The sequence below is a fragment of the Harpia harpyja genome, chromosome 18 (assembly GCF_026419915.1).
Source record: "Harpia harpyja isolate bHarHar1 chromosome 18, bHarHar1 primary haplotype, whole genome shotgun sequence".
Taxonomy (NCBI): Eukaryota; Metazoa; Chordata; class Aves; order Accipitriformes; family Accipitridae; genus Harpia; species Harpia harpyja.
The window spans coordinates 16,795,970-16,813,876 of NC_068957.1; the positions used below are offsets into that span (position 1 = coordinate 16,795,970).

Genomic DNA, 17,907 nt, shown 5'->3' on the forward strand with positions numbered 1-17,907 from the left:
TTCCCACTGTAGATTGAGAAGAATTGATATTGAAGTAGTCTTACCAAAATAGTCTGAATCGCAGGATAGAGAAATGTATTTGTTCTTGGGTAGATGAGTCCTTTATTAATGTAACCATTCTTAAAACCCTTGGTCTCTGACTCCTCTAGTATGCTTCTGTACAGTAAGCATGTAGTATCGTAAACACCTGTTCTTGCATTCAGTCGAATGTCTATAGCTGAATAGGAAAGTACATAGGTTCTTAATGTGTTTGCACAAAGTTTAGCAGTTGTTAAAGGTCTGATTTTTATCACACTGTTTTATGAGTTAACACTGGAATAAAATTATTTTTTTCTTTGCAAAGTTTTAGTGGTATGTATGTTGGCTTGTCTTATTTCACATTTTTCCAATAAATGAAGTAACACGTAACACAGAGATGAGGTAAATAGTACACTGAAACCTTAGTGCTTCTCCAAACTGAAGTTCTTTGTATTCTGTGTACATTTTGCTTCTTTTTATATCCTAACGTATACACCTCTACCTAAAAAGTTGCTGAACAGCGTGCATCTAAATTTCAAGATTAGCTTTAGAAGTGATATATTTTCTATGAGCTCCAGTTACTTCAGTCCCAATGCGCTGAGTAGCTTAATGTTTTGATGCTGTAATGCTGCTGTGCCTCCTCCCCCTTTAATAATCCTTGCTTGTGTAAGGGCTGTAAAAGTTTGCATTTTCCAGGTGCTGCTGTCCTTCACTGTTGGCAGACCAAATCATTCCATGTCCTCTCTCCATCCTTGTTTTCTTCCCTAGTGAAGCTCAATCACTTAAATAGATGTTCTTACCTCTTCTGGGTGAATAAGGATGAGCAGGGACCATGGGAAAGGACTCGGGGCTTATTTCAATTCTTCATTGACATGTGCGCCACTGCTTAATGGGATTGTTCCCTTAGTCCCAAGAGAGCTAGTTTATGCGATGAATTTAGCTTAAACATGTTAATTTCTGTCACTTACTCATGAGCTGCTTTGTTCCTCTGCTATTGTTGATGATGGTGTAAGGATGTGCTAAGGCACAATGCACATGCTGTGTGTGCCCCAGTGCGGTCTAGTCAATGGAAAAAAATCCAAAAATAGTTCCCAAGGCCTTGTTTCTCCTCAATGCTGTTTCCCCAGCAAAGTCCTGAATGCCAGAGCTGGTAGCTCCTGGGGATTTGGGCAGTGTGGCTGTACATCTGTCCCCCTCGGTGGGACTGTGTGTCTGTTCTGGGATCTGCTCAAGGTAAAGCTGACTTGGGCCAGCCTTTACTTGTGTCTCCACATGCTTTCAGGAGCTAACAGTGATTGTAGATTTGCCTGTGTGCTTAAGGTGTAATGCTCTGAGGGCTGTGTGTGCAGTCTGTTTCTGAAACACTGCTCTTTATTCCACACACCCCCCACCCCCCCCCCCCCCAAATCATGCATATAGACTGCCATACTTAAATGCTGTATTGAGTGGTGGTTCTTGCTCTTTCCAAGGTGCAGAGCTTTGGGAAAGGGAAGAAACAATTCTCTATAACCAGAAAGATTATCCCTTTTTTTAACAGAACATGTGCCAGAGCAGCATGTGGAGTCCCTGTAGTTCACAGCTTCTTCAGCACAGGGTAACCAGGAGCACAAGCAAACCTCTCTTGTTGATGTAATGCATTTTCTTTAGGCAACCAACCAAGAATGTGGTTGTTTTCAGCAGCATTCAGGGATCTCGGCGAGTCTTCCCAGTCACTGAGACAGTGAAGGCACAGAGAGAGCCAGCAAGCAGCTGTGGGAGAGGGAAGCCAGCCTGGCAGCTCTGTGGAGCAGCGCGGGCTGCCTGGGAGGTGCAGGGGAAGGTGGGCTGGGGGTGCCTGCAGGTCTGAGGGTGCAGATTTCACAGGGCAGAAGGAGGAACCCAAAACTCTGCTGTGAACAACTGATTTTTATTGTCCGGCTTATAAAACAAAGGACAACAACACGCAGGGTGAGCAGTACCCATAAGCCCGGTTCTTTTTACATTTTAACCCATTTTCTGTCTTTATCCCAGCTTCCTTGTTTCTGAAATCCATTCTAGCAGGTTGCAGTGGTTTCTCAACTATGGATTTACTGGGCTGTCCCTCTCCTTACAGTCATGTCCTACAGATACTTAGGGGATTGTGCTTAAAGAAAAGTAACAAGATCCTCTCCATAAATCTTACAGAGGCGGCATCATTCTCCAGTTTTCTGAGTAGATTTCCTGTAGGTTTAGGGTAATAGTTTTTGTAATAAAAATACTTCCAAGAAGTATCTTTATACCTTTTCCCTTCGAGGGAGCAATGGATAAATCAGGAATTCTCCTGCCACCCCACGGATGGTGAGCAGTCCCATCTCCTGCTCCTTCTTTATAGCTAGAATCAGCCCTGGTAAAAACAATGTTGCACTTATGTAGCAAACAAACAGGAAAGTTTCAAAGCACCACGGTTACAGCAGACTGTCTAATGCCACGGGTGAGCACCAGCTGCCTGTTCATTTCCTACCTCCCTCCTGAGATCTTTTTTCCCATGCTGCTTAACTGAGGCCTGATTTGGGGGAGCAAAGAACTCCCTTGCATGCCTTGCACCCCCAGATTTAAGCAGGGCACTGAGGTAGCAGGACTGTGGAGGTACTGCCAGAAAATGACAGCTAACGGGCCTAAGAAAAGCAGAGCTATGCAATATCATTCATTAACCCACTTCCCAGAATGCACTGTGGGGTGCAGCTAAATGATTTATACAAGAACTGCTGAGATGTTTCTTGGGGAAGGATAATGCTCTGAACTGGCCAGGGAAAAGGCAGAGCAGTTTGCTTCCTCTGTGGCTCCGAGCATTGCAAGGAGCACCCCACACATGCAATCTTGTCCTCAAGGGCCAGGTGCTCCCTGCAGCGTTGGAGGGAGGAGAAGCAGGATGCAGGAGATGGGCTCTGTGCTGGGGCATTGGCAGTGTTCATGGGGGGGTCAGCTCCAGGAGCAGCCTCCCCTGGCCATCCTGCTTCTCTCCAAATGGGCCTCAAACACCCTTCCCACCAGCAGCTGTGAAAAAAAAAAAGATGTTTTTTTCTGTTTCTCCCTCTCCCAGTGAAGACTCCAGCAGCTGAGCTCCAAGCATGGCCAGCAGCCACCAGCGCAGGCAGGATACAGGGTCTTTGCAGGGCTTTAGGAGAGCCCCGGCCCCTCTGGCTGGAGCAGGACCCCCGCGTGTGGTGGCAGAGGATGGGTACTTCTTCTGAACGCTGCCTTGTTGTCCATTAACACACCCTCTATAGCTAAGAGCACTCGCGCAACACAAGTCCATCAATGTTTCGCAAGCAGTTAGCAGCCCTGCAAGCAAAAGCGTCACCCTTCTGCGGCCCCGGGTCAGTGCCAGCCACCTCTGCTCCCTCTGGCCAGTGTCAGGCACCTAGGTGAAATACCTGGAGGCCACCCTGGAAGTCCTCTCTTCAGCGGCACCCGTGGCAAAGGACACCTCCTCATCTTCTTCATCCAGCTGGAGGCTGCCAGAGGACAGCCGCACCCGGGCCATGGGCGACCGCAGCACCCGGCCGTACAGGGAGCAGTAGTCGGCAGCCAGGAGGTCGGAGTCGGAGTCGCTGGACTCAGTGCTGCTGCCCACGTAGCGCTCGGCGGAACGCCGCAGCCCCGGTGCCAGCCCTTGCTGGGCTGGCACGTGCCGAAAGATGCCCGCTTTCCGGCTGCTCAGTGCAGGGCACGGGCCCAGGGGCCTGAACTCCGAGCCGTAGGGGAAGCGGATGGTTTTCATGTCCGACTGGCTCCAAGATCGCTTGGGAGGCTGCTCCTGAAGGCCGTAATCGAAGGAGCGAGCCAGCAACCTGCTCTCCCCTGCTGGGCCCACACTTGCGCCCGCTGCCACACACGCAGCCTTGCGATGAAACTCCCCGGCCCGGGTCCCGCTCGGGCTCCGCCTGAGGGGTTTTGCAGCCGCGGGGCTGCGGCCACTGGCTGTGTCCTCGCCGGGTACCGGTGCGTGGCACGGGGGCTGCGGGGGCCTGTCCAGGTAGAAGAGGACCTGCGGGGCCGGGGCGGCCATGGGCGGGGGACACGGCACGTCCGTGTACACCAGCGGCCGGGTGCTCACCTCCCGTATGTTGCCCACCGAGGGGCTTTTACTGTTCCCGGCGAACTGGTGGGGCCGAAAGGAGGTCAAGGGGTTCCTGGCACCGAAGAGGTCGGCGGCTTCCCATGCTCGCTCCAGCTCCAGCTCGGCGTAGAGCAGGGGGAAAGCAGACGAGCTTTTGGAGTGGGGCAGGAAGGAGGGGGATGCTTCGGGCTTGGAGCGCTCCAGCTCGGCGGCGAACGTCACCTCCACGGCGGAGCTCCGGCGCCGGCTATCCAGCGTGGGCTCAGAGGCGTGCACCCCGTTGGCGTGGTAGGGGCCCCGGCCGCCATAGGCCAGGCGCAGCTCCTCCACCTGAGCAGGGGCAGAGGGTGGGTGGGTGCCCAGACCCCCGGCCAGGCAGGGGGGCAAAGCAGGGCCAGCAGTGAGCCCGCAGAGCCGAGGGTCTGGCTTGGCCTCCAGCTGAGCTCTGCTAGCTGGGGCCACGATGGCAAGACCCCCCCAAGCCCTGGCACTACCTCTCTTTGATGCCGAGGGGAAATACCTGCTTGGAGACATCCGTCAGGAGGTCCGGGGAGGAGCGGCACTGCCTCTCGTCATAGCGGGATGCGTAGTGCTTCCTGCAAGGCCAAGAGCATGGGTGGGTGCGTGGCCAGTAGGGTGCCGTGCCCCCCCCCCCAGACCAGGCACTGCCCCCTCCATCCCCCCCGGTACCTCTCGAAGGGCAGGCTCTTCATCTTCGCCTTCCTCCCATGCTCCAGCAGCTGCCGCTGTGTCCTCCCGCTGCAGCAAGGGGGGGAGAGGTGTGAGCAGCCTCAGCAGCCCCAGCCCTGGGCATCCCAGGGGAGGCAAGGGGATGCGGCAAGACTGAGACAGCAGTCTCTCCAGGAAAAGCAGCTGTTGGGTATCATCCCCTCGCATCCAGCCAGGTCCAACATAAAAGGGAGGCTCTGAGCCATCCCCACACCCTTCCTGGCCTCATGTGTTCAGTTTTCCCTGGGGACTTTACCTGTAGCGAAAACTGGAGCCCTTGCTGCACAGAAGGGCTTTGGGCTTTGACTTGGGCTCTTCAGACAGCCTGAAGAAGGCATGGTACTCCACGCACGTCTTCCAGAAAGCCTTGCAGGCGTCCCGGCTTGCCATGGTGAACTCCAGCGTGTCCTTGCACAGTGCCTGTACAACCGGAGAAAAGCGAGCCAGAGTCAGGGGCACAGGGCCAGGCTCTGCCGTTCGCCCTCCTGACCCCACAAAGGATCACACTGGTCTGCCGGCGGCTACGGCCTCTGGGGACACAGGGTGGCACGTGCCATGCTTGAGGGAGGGGGGAAAGAGAATCACCCATGAGCAGCAGAAATGGATTTTATTCAATGTGGGGACTTTGCGTGGCTGATCCTGTGTCCACAGCTGCCTGCAGCGTAGTACTTACAGAGATGTTTGCATGGAGCTTGATGAGAAAATGCTTCCTCTTGAAACTCAGTTTGCGAATTTTGGACCAGTTGAATGTGTTGATCTTTGTATTGCCCTGCAAGGATGGACGTGGTGGTTACAGCAAGATGGGGGAAGTGAGGATTGCAGAAATACGAAGGGCCAAGACCTGAGCTTGTAGGACACTACACAAGACCTCGACATGGCTCTCACTGCTGCCAAGGTCTGGGGAAGGGGTGCCAGGATTTGGTGGTTGCCCATCAGTTGATCCCAAAAGTGGGAATTGAGGTTCAGGGCTTAACTCTGCCTACTGAAGCTATTTGTAAAACTCCAGGACCCCAAGACAAACCTCACAGAGGTCAAGGCAGGGAGTCCAACCTGTCCCAGCTCGAACATCACATGAGTTAATGCAGAATCAGCCCCCCAAAAGAATTGAGATCCTCCTCTCCTTTGCTGGGAAGCGTAGCAGAGCTCAGCTCACTCCCACGCCTTTAGACCCAGCTTAAGCAGGCTGCAAGCATACCTTACTCATTATCATTACGCATCAATTTAGATGCAGCCGCACAACACGACCAGGTAAAATTGCATTACTCCATGGTGTGGCACCGAGACCCTCAGCTTTCTGGGAGAGCCCAGATTTTAATGGGCTCACAGATGCTCTAATCATGCGTGAGGGATGTTTATGGCTCTGAATAAATAACCAGATCTGGCAGCACTAATTATGAGCAGCAGACCCACAGTTAGGATTTTTTTTTTCTGCTCTGGCAAGATGTTCTCAGGTTGAAATTAGCCAGTGTGGGAGGCAAGCACTGCTTCACGCCGGCTGCGAGGAAGTCTGTATTTATTCTGCAGCTACGCCGTGATTACAGTGTTATGTAATTGCACAGACGTGAGGTGGCTATTTTCGCTGGAAGATTATACGGTGAACACATGTGACGCAGCCGTGTAACCTGTGGTGCTTACACGGCCGCATTCGCTGTGACAAGAGCCAACAGAGCCAGGGCAGGCACGGCGGCACTCAGCCAGCGCTGATGGAGGCGGTGGGGCTGAGCCCTGCAGCCATGCCCCGGAGCATCACCTCCACACTGGAGGGCTGCCGGGGCATGCTCCCTCTTGTAGGATTTGGGAGGGTTTGGAGCATGCAGGGGGGAGGAGGGTCCCCCGCAACTGGAGGTGATGTCCCTGGGGAAAGGCCACCCCTCCTGGGTGCTGGCAGCCCGCCCCGAGCCCCGGGCTCACCCGCAGGACCAGCACCCCCATGTGTGTCACGGCCAGGTTGATCTGCATCCCCTCGCCATCGCTGGCGGGGTGCGGGCGAATCCCGTACATCTCCAGCTTCCTGGCCACGTCCAGCAGCTGAACATCCGACTCGGCCGGCATCTTCCCGCTGGAGACACAAATGTGTTGGGAAGTGACAAGAGTGAGAAGGCAGCTGCTGAAATGGGCTGAAAAAAAATGCCATTTTTGGATGTGCACACGCTGGCATCACACCCACTCTGGTGCCAGCCCTGCCTGCTAATGGGAACGGCCCCCTCGGCAGGCGCCCGTCGGGTGCTTTGGGTGGGCAGCCACAGTGCGGAGCAGCCCTTACCTGTGTCTCCGGTGGTAGTGCATGATCTTGTTGTCCAGGTACTCCTGGTTGGGCAGGTACCTGTGGGTCGCCAGGTGCTGCTGGTCCGTCTCCTTGTGGAAGTCGCCCAGCTCGGCTGCGGGGGACACGGGGAGAGCGCGGGTTAGGCTGCAAGGGGTCACTGCAGGGGAAACCCCTGGCTATACAGCCGAAGCCCCGTTGAGCACCCTGTCCCCGGGGAAGGGGCACCATCCCTGCGGGCACTTGCTTGCCCTTACACTGCAGCAGGTGGGAGACGAGCAGCGCTGCGCTCTTGTCGCTGCAGGGCAGCCGCCCCAGCGCCAGGTCCTTCTTGATCTGGAGGGTGAAGAGGTACCTGTGGAGGGGGACAGGAGCATGCCTTGGGGGGAGCCAGGCTCAGCAGAGGGCCAGGCGCCAGGCTGAGCCGGGAGGGCTCTGCTGCAGGGGCCTGGCTGTCCCCGCACCTCTCCCTGCGCTCGCCCATGTTTCAACTCAAGGAATGCAGGCCTGCAGGGCCACGGGAGGAGCGGGCAGCCCCTGCAGAAGACTGCAGCTGGGCACCACCACGACCGGTACGCCCCTGCCATTGAAATGCCCATTAGTATGTTTCAGAGTTAACATTCCTTTATGCTTTGGAGGGCAATTGCATCTCTCAGGGCTAATGTTCTGCGGAAGCACTGTCTTAGTTTTATTCTTAGATCCTGTTCGCAATGCTTTCTCTAAAACATAAGAGCTAACAATGTCATTTTTAAAAATAAAATTGAAGTTCTTCTTTCAGAACACAGCTTGAGGCAGGAGCTAGACTGAGCAAAGTCAGACTCAGTGCCCAACTGCTAAAGTGTTTGGCAGTAAACAAATTGCAGCCTTTTAAGACAGCTGATCCTTCAAGTGGATTTTGTTTAAAAACAGAGGATCAAAAAAAGATACTCACTCAGTTTGTGTTTTGTAAAGTACAGAGCTCTTTCAATACTTAGGATAACCACAGCTCACAGACAGACTCGGGTAGATGAAGATAAGGAATTAAATGCATGCTTCACAATTGCAAAAATACAGGACTGTGCAGTAAGAAAATAATAGAACAAGTACTGTACCTGGTCAGCTCTTCTCTCAGATGGCCGGGGTCCACTGGGAAAAATTTCACCATAAATTTGAAAAGAACCTCCTTAGGATCTTAAAACACAACATCTTCATAAGTTTTCTTTCACGTGTCTATTGAGAACATTTACAACTCTCTTCACACATGCTGTCTCCTTACAGAGTAAATTACTCTGAACCCTTACAAATCAGGGCTGGAATCCCTGAACATCAGAGATTCCAGCCTGCCCCCAAAAACCAGCCTACCCAGACTCCCAGTGTTACCAATGGAAGCAGTCAGGGAGCTGGACACCTAAATAATACTAAAGAGAAAATGCCCCAGCAATTCTTTAAATTGCAAAGACCCCTGTCAGGAGGAGGGGTTCTGTGGAGTGGTGCCAGGGGTGCTTGTCTGGAGCGTGACCAGAGTCCCAGTGTAACTGTCATCAGCGGGGCTGTATATTAAGCTAAGCCCTCCAAGCACTTGGGATGCAACAGCTCCATAGGAGGCTGTTTGGGCAAAGCTTTTTCGTGGGATGAGTGTGAGGAGCAGACAAGCTCATGGCAAAGAGCATGGAGGGAGGAATGCAATTTTGTAGGCACCGACTATCCCAGGACACCATGGGATGGCTCTGGTGCTCCTGGAGGGACAGGCCAGAAGGGACAGGGAAGAAGAAGTTGGTGCCTGAAATAATCCCACTTCTGGTGCACCCAGAAAGGGGAGGCTCTTTATCAGGCTTTCCCCTTACAGGGAAATTCATGCAAACACCATACTGCAGCCTCCCCATGGCAAATACTGGGGTCATGGCCTCATGCTTTCGACCACCTCCTAGTCATCCTGTATTTGGGGAAAATATCGTTTGGTTCATTGAGGGGGTGGAAACAGGCACAGGCTGAAAGGGGCACTGAGTTAACATCGGTCGTGGCCGCGGCAGGGGATGCCGAGCCCGAATTCAGGTCAGGCTCCGCAGCATCTCCCTGCAGCGGCTTGGCGGGGCTCGGAGAGGAGCGGCAGAGCCTGCGAGGCACACGGCTAACCCTGCTTCACGCAGTGCTCGTGCCGCGCAGGCTTCTGGGCTGCTGAGAGCTGCAAAGGGGAAAGGAGGGCATGCAGGGAGCGATGCCTGCCGCTCTGCCAGCACAGCAATGCGCCGCACAAGCATGCACGCAGCCGCCCTTGCTCCTCTGCCAAGCTGTGAGGTTATTAAGAGCTCAAGCCTAAAATGGTGCAGATACCAGATTGCAAAGGCAGCAGTGTTTCTACAGGATTTTATACAGACTGTGGTGCCTTTGCAAACGATCCTGCCCAGCCTCATGCTATAAAATGAGCTCAGGTAAATGCTGGAAGCCAGAGCCCCCGTCCCCAAGCAATAACTGCACGAACGTGTCTGTGCTAGTATTGTCACTGGCAGTGACTTAGAAGAATTTTATTCTTGAAATACTTACTTTTGACTTGCTTTGTTATGGGTTTTAGTGGTTCCAACCAGACCTGAAATAAGGCAATAAAGAATTGGGTGAATAAACAGCACAGCAGACGGGGAACAAAAGCAGCAGCATCATGCTAGAATGCAACACAAAAATGTTGGCCAGCTCGGCTGCTGCGGCAAGCCATCCCGCTGGGCAGCCCCACACAGATGGCTACGGATAAACCCCACCGGCTGTGGCTATCACCGGGGCTTTGCCAACCAGCTTGCGGCTCCCCTTGTAACTCCCATTTTCAAGGGATTTTTGGCATCGTGGCAAACCTTTCCGTTGAAATTTTCCACCTGATATTTCAGGGAGGTGCTAGCAAGGCCCCAGCCGGGTGGGCGATTGCGGCACGGTGCAGCACCGGGGCCCCACGCCGCGACCCACACTCACGTGGTTCCCAGCCTGGCTGCGAAACTCCAGCCCGAAGTACTCCTTCTCCACGAGGTTGAGGTGGCTGCAGGTGAGGTTGAACAGCCCTTTTCCACAGGATTTTTGCTAGCAGACAAACACACCATGGAAGCAGCGGATTAGGCAGCGGTGACTGGATTTCAGTGAGACGGGGGAGAAGTTTTAGCTCCCTGCCTTCACCCCAAGAGGAGCTGTGGCATTTTCCTGATTCCCCAAACCTTACTCAGTTAATGCTGCTGGTTTTGGCATGTGGACAGGATGACTGCACACTGTGTGCCCCTTACCTCTGCTCTTGGAAATCAGATTCCTCCTCATCACTTCTCCTCCTTTATTAAGGAATGTAAACCAGAAAGGAAAGGAAAGGAAAAGGAAAGAAATCTTGCTTTTGGCTCACCTTTTGCAACCATCACTGTCTGGGCAGCCCTATCCCTGGCAAACCAACGAGCAATCCCCAGGATGAGCATCTGCCTGACCCGGGGAGGGCCATGGCAAACATTCCTAATTAAGAGCAAATGGGAGCACACCTCAAACTTGCGCAGCGAGCCTGTGTGCCCTGACAGCTAGTAACTGGGTTGCTGGGGGTGAGCTGCTATCATGGTTAATGGTAATTAACAGCAACAGGACCCTGCGGAGATCCTGCTCCTTGGGCCATCCGTGCACTTTAGCAATATTAATAAGTGGTACTACATGCTGATAAGGGAGGCCAGGCTGTAGCTATTCCCAGTAAACAGAACCACTTGGAGGGTGTTTTGCTTGATTTGTTGCTGTGCTGTGTGACACGGCTGGGGAACAACCCGGGAGGCCCCTGACTTTGGAAAATGCTACAGAAAGCACCAGAAGTGAACCTGGCGGTGACCCACCCCAGCAAAAACCCTGCTAGCCCTTTATCAACTCATGAAAAGCAGGCCAAAAATGAGTGTGGGTTAGTGTAAAAGCAAGCTGGAGCAGAGAGGCTGGGTTAGACAGCTGCTAAATTATGGCATTCCAGGTGATGGAAGTGAAGGCAGGCTGCAGCTCCCCATGACAGCGGCTGCTCCCGGCAGGGACGGGAGGGACCCCGGCTGCTGGCGGTGATGCTTGCTAATAACCACCTTTCACGGCTTCTTCTGGGATGAAATTGCTGGCTCTGTGCTGAAAGGCTGCTGAAAAGTGATAGCGTAATAACAGCATTCGCTCTGCAGCACTCCTGGTTCTCCTCAAAATTACTAGATCACAGGGGTAATTAAAACAATTATAAATGTTTATTTCCAAGCTAGAATTTTCTAGCATGAAAGGCCTTGGCCTTTGTCAGGCAGCCAGGAAAGACAAGCATTTCTTACTGGGTTATTACCCACCACGTGTCTGCTGGGAGTGACCCGCTCCCCTCCAAGCCCAGCACTGCCCAAGGCAGGCACCGCGGGAGACGAGCAGCCCCATTCCCAGGAAAGCCTGCTCGCTGGGGAGACGCGGCCCTGTGATGCCGGGGATGGTTTAACAGCAGAGCCCTTCCTCTTGCAGAGTGCTGCTTGCAGGTGTCCCATCCGGGGTTTGTGGTGTCCCAAGGCCCCGACCCGTGCTGCCGCAATTGCTGGGGTATGGTCATGCTCGGGCAGCATCAGCCCTGCAAGGCGTCAGGTGAGAGCAGCGGGCGCTGTGCTGGAGAAGCGCAGTGCCAAGCAGGAGCGTGACGTGTGGGGCTGGCTGCCCGCCCCACATCCGACCCTAAATGTGCCTTCGATGGCGTTGCAGGGCCAGGATAGCACCCAGGGGCTGAAACCCCTGTGTAGAAGACAGTTGAAAGGAGAGGCTGTGCTCGCCCCTCCTCTCCTTGCTGAAAGCAGCTGGGACTGTAAGCAGAGTAAGAAAGCACGAGGCACATCCAGAGGCAGACAGCAATGTATGCGACACACAGGACCATGCACACTCGTCCCCAAAGGACACTGTGGCAGCACTTGCGGTCCAACAGCAAACCCACATTTCTGCAGTGTTCCCTGTAGCACAGACTGCTGCACCCAGGTCTGTGGTTTAGGGGGGAGCAACAGCTCGTGGGATTTGGTGTGATCTTTCTCCACCACCTTGGGAGATACCTCCCATGCCAGGCATGCTGCTGTCTTCTGCATGGCCACAGCTGGCATGCAATACCATGCACCAAAAGCCACTAGCCCTGAAGCTCCCAGTGCCCTTGCTGGACCAGCTCGCATATAGCCAGCTCCTGTCAATGAATTCCCACCTTTACTCATCATAATGGACACGCGACCACGGGAGACTTTGTCCTTCACTCAGCCCCAGCAATTAGTTTTTCTGGGCTTGTTTGGTTTGCCTTTTCTTTCTTTTTTTTCCTTCCTGCTGAATCTTGCCCTGTAGCAAATTCCACTAGCAGAGATGCCCAGGCTTTGTCTGCCCAGGCTGCAAAAAGTGGTTCGTCCTTTCTGTGCTGCTCTGGGAGGGCTCCTGAGGCTGCCCAGGCTCAGGGCTGCTTTGTTTAAACCCTTTCTAGAGAGAAGAGTGACTTTTTATCAGTGAAAGCACATGCCAGGTCACAGCTCTAGTTAACCATGGGGGGGAGGGGAGGAAGAAGGGAGGCAGCTTTGCAATATCTCCTCTCAGTGCAAGAAACCCATTACAGGCTGAGCTGTGACTGTCACTGAGCCTGGGGCTGGGGCAGAGGATCCCAGTGTCCTCCCAGTGCGAGGCGCAGGGCTCACAGCATCCCAGCAAGGTCCCGTCTGCGCCATGGCTCAACCCTGGGGTGTTCAGCAGGGAGGGCACAACAGGGGACATTCGGAGATGTGCCAGTCCCCTGCCTTCTCCTGCCCTGGCTTGTCAGTGCCATCCCGGGAACCACCTAAAGGAAATCCTGGGAGCTCAGTGGCCGCAGGGAGGGTGCCAGGTCCCGGCTGTCGGCGAGGGTGCGGACGGAGGCAGAAGCCTTCCCGGGCCAGCACCCAGTGCCGGGAGAAGAACTCATTCCCGTGCAAAGCTGGGTCCGAAATGAGACCTCGCTGCACGTGCCGGCAGCTGCGATACCCACGTGAGGCAGGTGTAGATGCGTACGCCAAGCACGAGGTGGAGGGGGAATCAGGCCCGCCGTGTTTTCTCTCTTTTGTCCTTTTCCCTCCCATTATACTGAAGTACCGCACATTGAAAACAGCTTTCCAAAGTCAGAAGGGGCTTAGGAAGAGTTGCTTGAAATATCTGCTCAAAACTTAGCCCAAAGCGGTCCTTTTGTAATGGAGAAGTCACTAATTCAACTACTCATTTATCGTACCCATACAGCATCAAATGCAAGAAATGCCTAAAAGGGGTTTCCAATACCGTTCCATGCTAAAAAAGGAAATGACCAGGAGTTCCTCTAATGGAAGCTATTTGCTGCAATAACGTTGTGCAGAGCTATAGTGCTGTAAGTGTTTTGGGCAAGTAAGAAAGCAGAGATGGAAAAAAGTGCAGCAATATTGTACCAGCAGCATCTCTCAGATTGTCTCTCACTATGCCCTGATCCAATCAATATGAAAAAAAAAAGCATTTTTAAATGACTAGTCTCATTTTTAAGCTAAGTCTAGGTCTCAGATACATTAATTAAACTAAATCAAACAACTCCCATACTGTGCCAGGTGATGGAATTGCTTTACAGTCCTCTTCTGTGCAAAATAAATTGCTAACACAAAGAAAACAAGCAGTACATCCAAGACTGAGCAGTTCTCAGCCTATGCTATAAAACCAGAGGACAGAACTGAGTAATGTAACAGAACTTGAAAAAACCCAATTTATATGAAACACTCTGATACCAGAGGAGATGCAGGTTAAGTGCTAGAACAGATCTACTTGAATTATCTAATTCAATTAGCTACTATGATTTTCCAGTCCTAAAAAACCAGTAAACGCTCAACCACACTTGTAAAAAGATGTTTTTAACACATAGTTAAGATATAATTTACATTTAGTTTCAGTTATCTATATACATATATATATCTAACAACACAGATATTAATCCTTAGCATTTAAAATCTACTTCAGCAGTCACTATTCAGAACTAGCATTTATTAAATATGTGAGTTAGTTATTAATGACAGTGTATTGTGGGACACTCATGCAGAAAATAAGATACAGTGAGTTTTTTCCTCAGCTACTCTCAAAACACCCGGTTTTCTTTTTCAGCTGAATGCCCAGGAAGAGATGCATGCAGATGTTTCGCACCAGGCGTAATTTGGTTAAATATCCTATTTTTATTCTCTTCCCAGATTTTTCTTCCTTGTTGAATGCTTATACTGGCAGCCAGACAAATGAGAAAAGAACTTGACACTTGTCAAGAACATCACTTCATATTAGCTGATTTCCAAAAGATGACACCAGATAAGTAAAAGCCATTCCTCCTTCTTTATAAATAATGCCAATAAGAGGGGAGAGTGGGAGTGTGTTGGTGCTGAAAGATACTTAGCAATCAGTGCTATAATCTCTTGTTTTGGATTTGAGGTTTTTTTGCTTTGTTTTTTTAATTTTTTTTTTTAAACTGAAAAAACAGGAGCTATCGGAGACCATGCAATCCTTCAGAGCAGCAATGACTTCAATAATTAGCACAAAACCCCCAGTAAGAATATGATAACCACTTACATCAACTACAAAGATCTTCTGGGAGTCATCCAGAAACTGGACTTTCAGGTGCAGCATCCTCGAGCATGTGGCTGAGCGTGCGGCAGGCGCGGGAGTGCTAGCAATGTGAGCGGTGTGCCGGGAAGGGAGCCCTGACTCCTCTTGCACACATAATTTCCCTCTCAGTTGGATGGAGAAGGCTGCAGTCACAGAAGTGGAGCAGAGGCTGGAGCAAAGGAACCAAATGCCTAAAAACAAGTTAAAAAAATAATACTGATACCTCCCCTGGTTTAAATATCACCACTGCATTGAAGGATACTTTCCCCCTGTGAATTATGGGTCTATTAATAGGGGGAAAGGCTCTGCAAGAGTGGCACTAATAGGGCTGAGATAAACACAGAGTTTTTACAGCTGGTGGTGAGCAATGCTAGTGCAAAGCGAGCCCATGCTTCGTACCATGGGGTCAGGGAAGAGGAGCTGAGCGGCTCTCCTGCAAAAGTCACTGAGCAACAAGCGTCACCTTTTCTCTGGTCTGGTTAAGGTGCACTAAAAGACCACCTGGCTGGCAGCTGTGCCCGCTCCATGACAAGGCAGATAAAGTCCTATCCACTGAGCAGATGTGTGCCGGCCGGGCAGACGGGCTGATGTACTTCTCTGGAGACTGGGAAATGTTTCCAACTGAACTTGAAACCAGGTGGGAGTCCTTCCCAGGGGGACAGAGGAGGACCTGCTACTAATTCCTGGCTGGCACCCTGGTTTGGCAGCTTGGTGAAGTCTCACAAGCCTTTGGGACAAGCTGGTTCCCGTTTCACACCTGAAAAGCCCATGTCCCCACGCACTAGCTCATCCTCTGAGTGCCAGAGCCAGATGCCCATGCTCCAAACCCCCGGGGCTCAGCCCAGGCTGCCGGGCGCAGCCTCCCCACGGCGTGGTGGGTGCCTGGGGCTTGCACTCGCACTGCGTCTCTGCCCCAGCTACTGCAGGGACACGATGAGCCGCCTGACCGCTCTGGCTGATCTCGTCCGGCAGAGCCCCCCCTCACTAAGCATTTGGATGAAGGCAGCATTTGGGTGGGAGCCCCCGCTTGCAGAAATAAATGCACTGAGTAGTGCCAAAAGGCAGGTGCTGGACTGTCATAGGAGATTGTTAACCGCTGCTGCTGCTGGAAAAAGTCACAACCACACACAATCCTGTGGGACCCAGAGCGATAGAAATGCATCTCAGCCACATTAAGTGCTGTGGAGATTTTGCTCATTGCTTCCTTCCCAGTTTCCACTGAAACATCCACTGTAAGTCACTCCAGGCAGTTTGCTGTGGTCCCTCTTACACTTGCCAAATATTCCTGGGGATGTCAGGACAGAGCCTGTTGGGGCATACACATAGCTTGTCATCTGGGGTGCAGAGAAGAAAAACGTAGAGCTTTTTAGCTACAGAAAAACTTACTAGTCTTCTGCTAACCAGGACAAAAAAGAATCCTAAAAGTTAAAGCCAATCTGCTTTTCCATGTAAATCTGCTCCACAATTTGAGCTCATCATCCGCCAGTGGCCAGGAGGGCCTTGCTGTACCGAGTGTGCAGGCACTGTGTCCGAGGACCAAATTTCCAGTGCTGCTCTTGGCCCCGGGGTCTGAGCTCTTTGTGTCATGGGAGAAGGGCGGTGTCACGTACAAACCGTCTGGGGGGGCTGAGTGCACTTTCCCTCTGCAGTTTTAAATGTTTGTGCCATCAAACACTGATGGGCATTGCGGAGAAGAGCAGCACCCCTGTGAGCAGCTCACACGTCGCAGGCACGGCTCTGCCACAGTGGCACTGGGAGCACAGCAGGAGCATTGGACCAGCAGAAAGGATGCATGGGGGTGAGATGGAGGAGCCCCCAAACCCCAGAAAAAGCCAAGCCTCCCTGCTACAGGCTTTCCTGGCATGCCAGGGGCACCAACTCTGGGTTCCATGGATGCTATTAGAAGCTGAGCACCAGCCAGCTGGGTTGTGGGTAGAAGAAAAGGGTTTATTTCACTACCATGGCATGAAGGAAGGGGACTGTGTTGGGTTTTTCAGGGCTTCTAGCCACCCTACAGAGGCATTCACGCAGACAGTGTGGAGCCCGCAGAGGCAAACAAGGTAAATGAGGACTTTTGGGGGGTAGGAGAGTAAGGGACAGCCAGAAGAGATGTGGGACAAGCAAAGCCCACTTGGGACGTGAGAATTATTGCTGAGAGCAGAGAAGATCCACCACTTCAGCAGACGAGAGACCCATTTTACTCCAACCCATCTCCTTCTTTCTTCTGGAGGTGACTTTGGGGCTGGCTGAAGCAGCATGCATGGGGAGCACCAGCGTGCCAGGAGGAGCAATCCTGGCTCCCAGCCTCAGTCAGTGCTGACCTCCAGCTGGGCACGTACGTCCTCCTTATCTGCAAGGGCAAGGAATAACGTGAAAATGGCGTGGAAAGCACGGAAGAGGTGAAGGGCAAGCACAGCCATACCAGCAAGCGGGGAGGTGACCCCGAGCAGCAGCACTGGAGCACGGCAGGAGTCTGAGCAGCAGCGTGTTGGAGCGAGTACTGCTGTAGGGCTGTTTGCTCAGCCAGCTCATCCCGTCATTTTTAATACTCTGGACCCTGCTGCCACCATCCTGCATTGCACCAGCTCTCCCGGGAAGGACTCCAGTCCACTGAGTGTATCTATCTGAACTCCTATTAGGCTGGATGGTATTGCATTGAATCAGGGTCTTCTTCAGCCTTTCAAATACCCTGGTGTTTGCCAGGATGGACCGAGCAGAGCAAGAAGCAAGAAGTCTCCTTCCTCCCAAACCCAGTAGCCCCTTTTCCAAGGTAAACTTTCACACTGGTCTTTAGGGTCTGCTCCTTTGTTCCCCTGTTGGCCCCAGAATTGGGGGCAGCCTGCAGGACGGCTGATGGAGAGCTGAGGCACTGCGGCTACGCTCCACAGAGCCTCTCAAAACGGTGATCCACCGGCACTGGGCAGCGAGCGAGTTCAGCTGCCGTCCTCCAAAAGGGCTCACTTTAGGCCCTGGAGATGGGTGAAGAAGCACCCCAAACCTCCCCAGGTGACTCCTGATTGATAGAGAAGCAGGCTCTGAGAGAGCAAACTCTGGCAGAGAAGAGACATAACATGCTCTCCTTGCATTACTGTGGCCGTGGCTCTGCATGCTGCTGTACCGTGTGCTTTGTCATGCTTATCTTCAAATTCTGTTTAGAGGAAAGGAAAAGAAGACAGATAGATAAAGTCATGGAACAGAGATCTGCCAGGGGATTTTAAACACCATAGTCCAAAAGGCAAGAACC

The 17,907-nt window shown here is 52.4% G+C and overlaps 1 protein-coding gene across 4 annotated transcripts; it reads right to left on the bottom strand.

The window, feature by feature from the left end:
* Positions 1-3,209: 3,209 nt before the first annotated feature.
* FRMD7 (FERM domain containing 7) lies at positions 3,210-17,621 on the bottom strand. 4 transcript variants are annotated; one of them, XM_052813949.1, is made up of 13 exons: positions 15,063-17,621; positions 14,628-14,854; positions 10,023-10,127; positions 9,609-9,651; positions 8,180-8,258; positions 7,346-7,443; positions 7,089-7,203; positions 6,737-6,884; positions 5,499-5,594; positions 5,082-5,245; positions 4,787-4,855; positions 4,617-4,692; positions 3,210-4,426 (listed from the first exon to the last, which is right to left on the bottom strand). In XM_052813949.1, the coding sequence occupies exons 2-13, from the start codon at positions 14,682-14,684 to the stop codon at positions 3,398-3,400; spliced, it is 2,079 nt and encodes a 692-aa protein (XP_052669909.1). In that variant the 5' UTR covers positions 14,685-14,854; positions 15,063-17,621; the 3' UTR covers positions 3,210-3,397. The 4 variants fall into 4 exon arrangements, with proteins under 4 accessions (XP_052669909.1, XP_052669911.1, XP_052669910.1 ...); XM_052813951.1 differs by having other exon boundaries at positions 8,180-8,213; positions 15,063-17,620; XM_052813950.1 differs by lacking the exon at positions 15,063-17,621 and having other exon boundaries at positions 14,628-14,931.
* Positions 17,622-17,907: the final 286 nt, after the last annotated feature.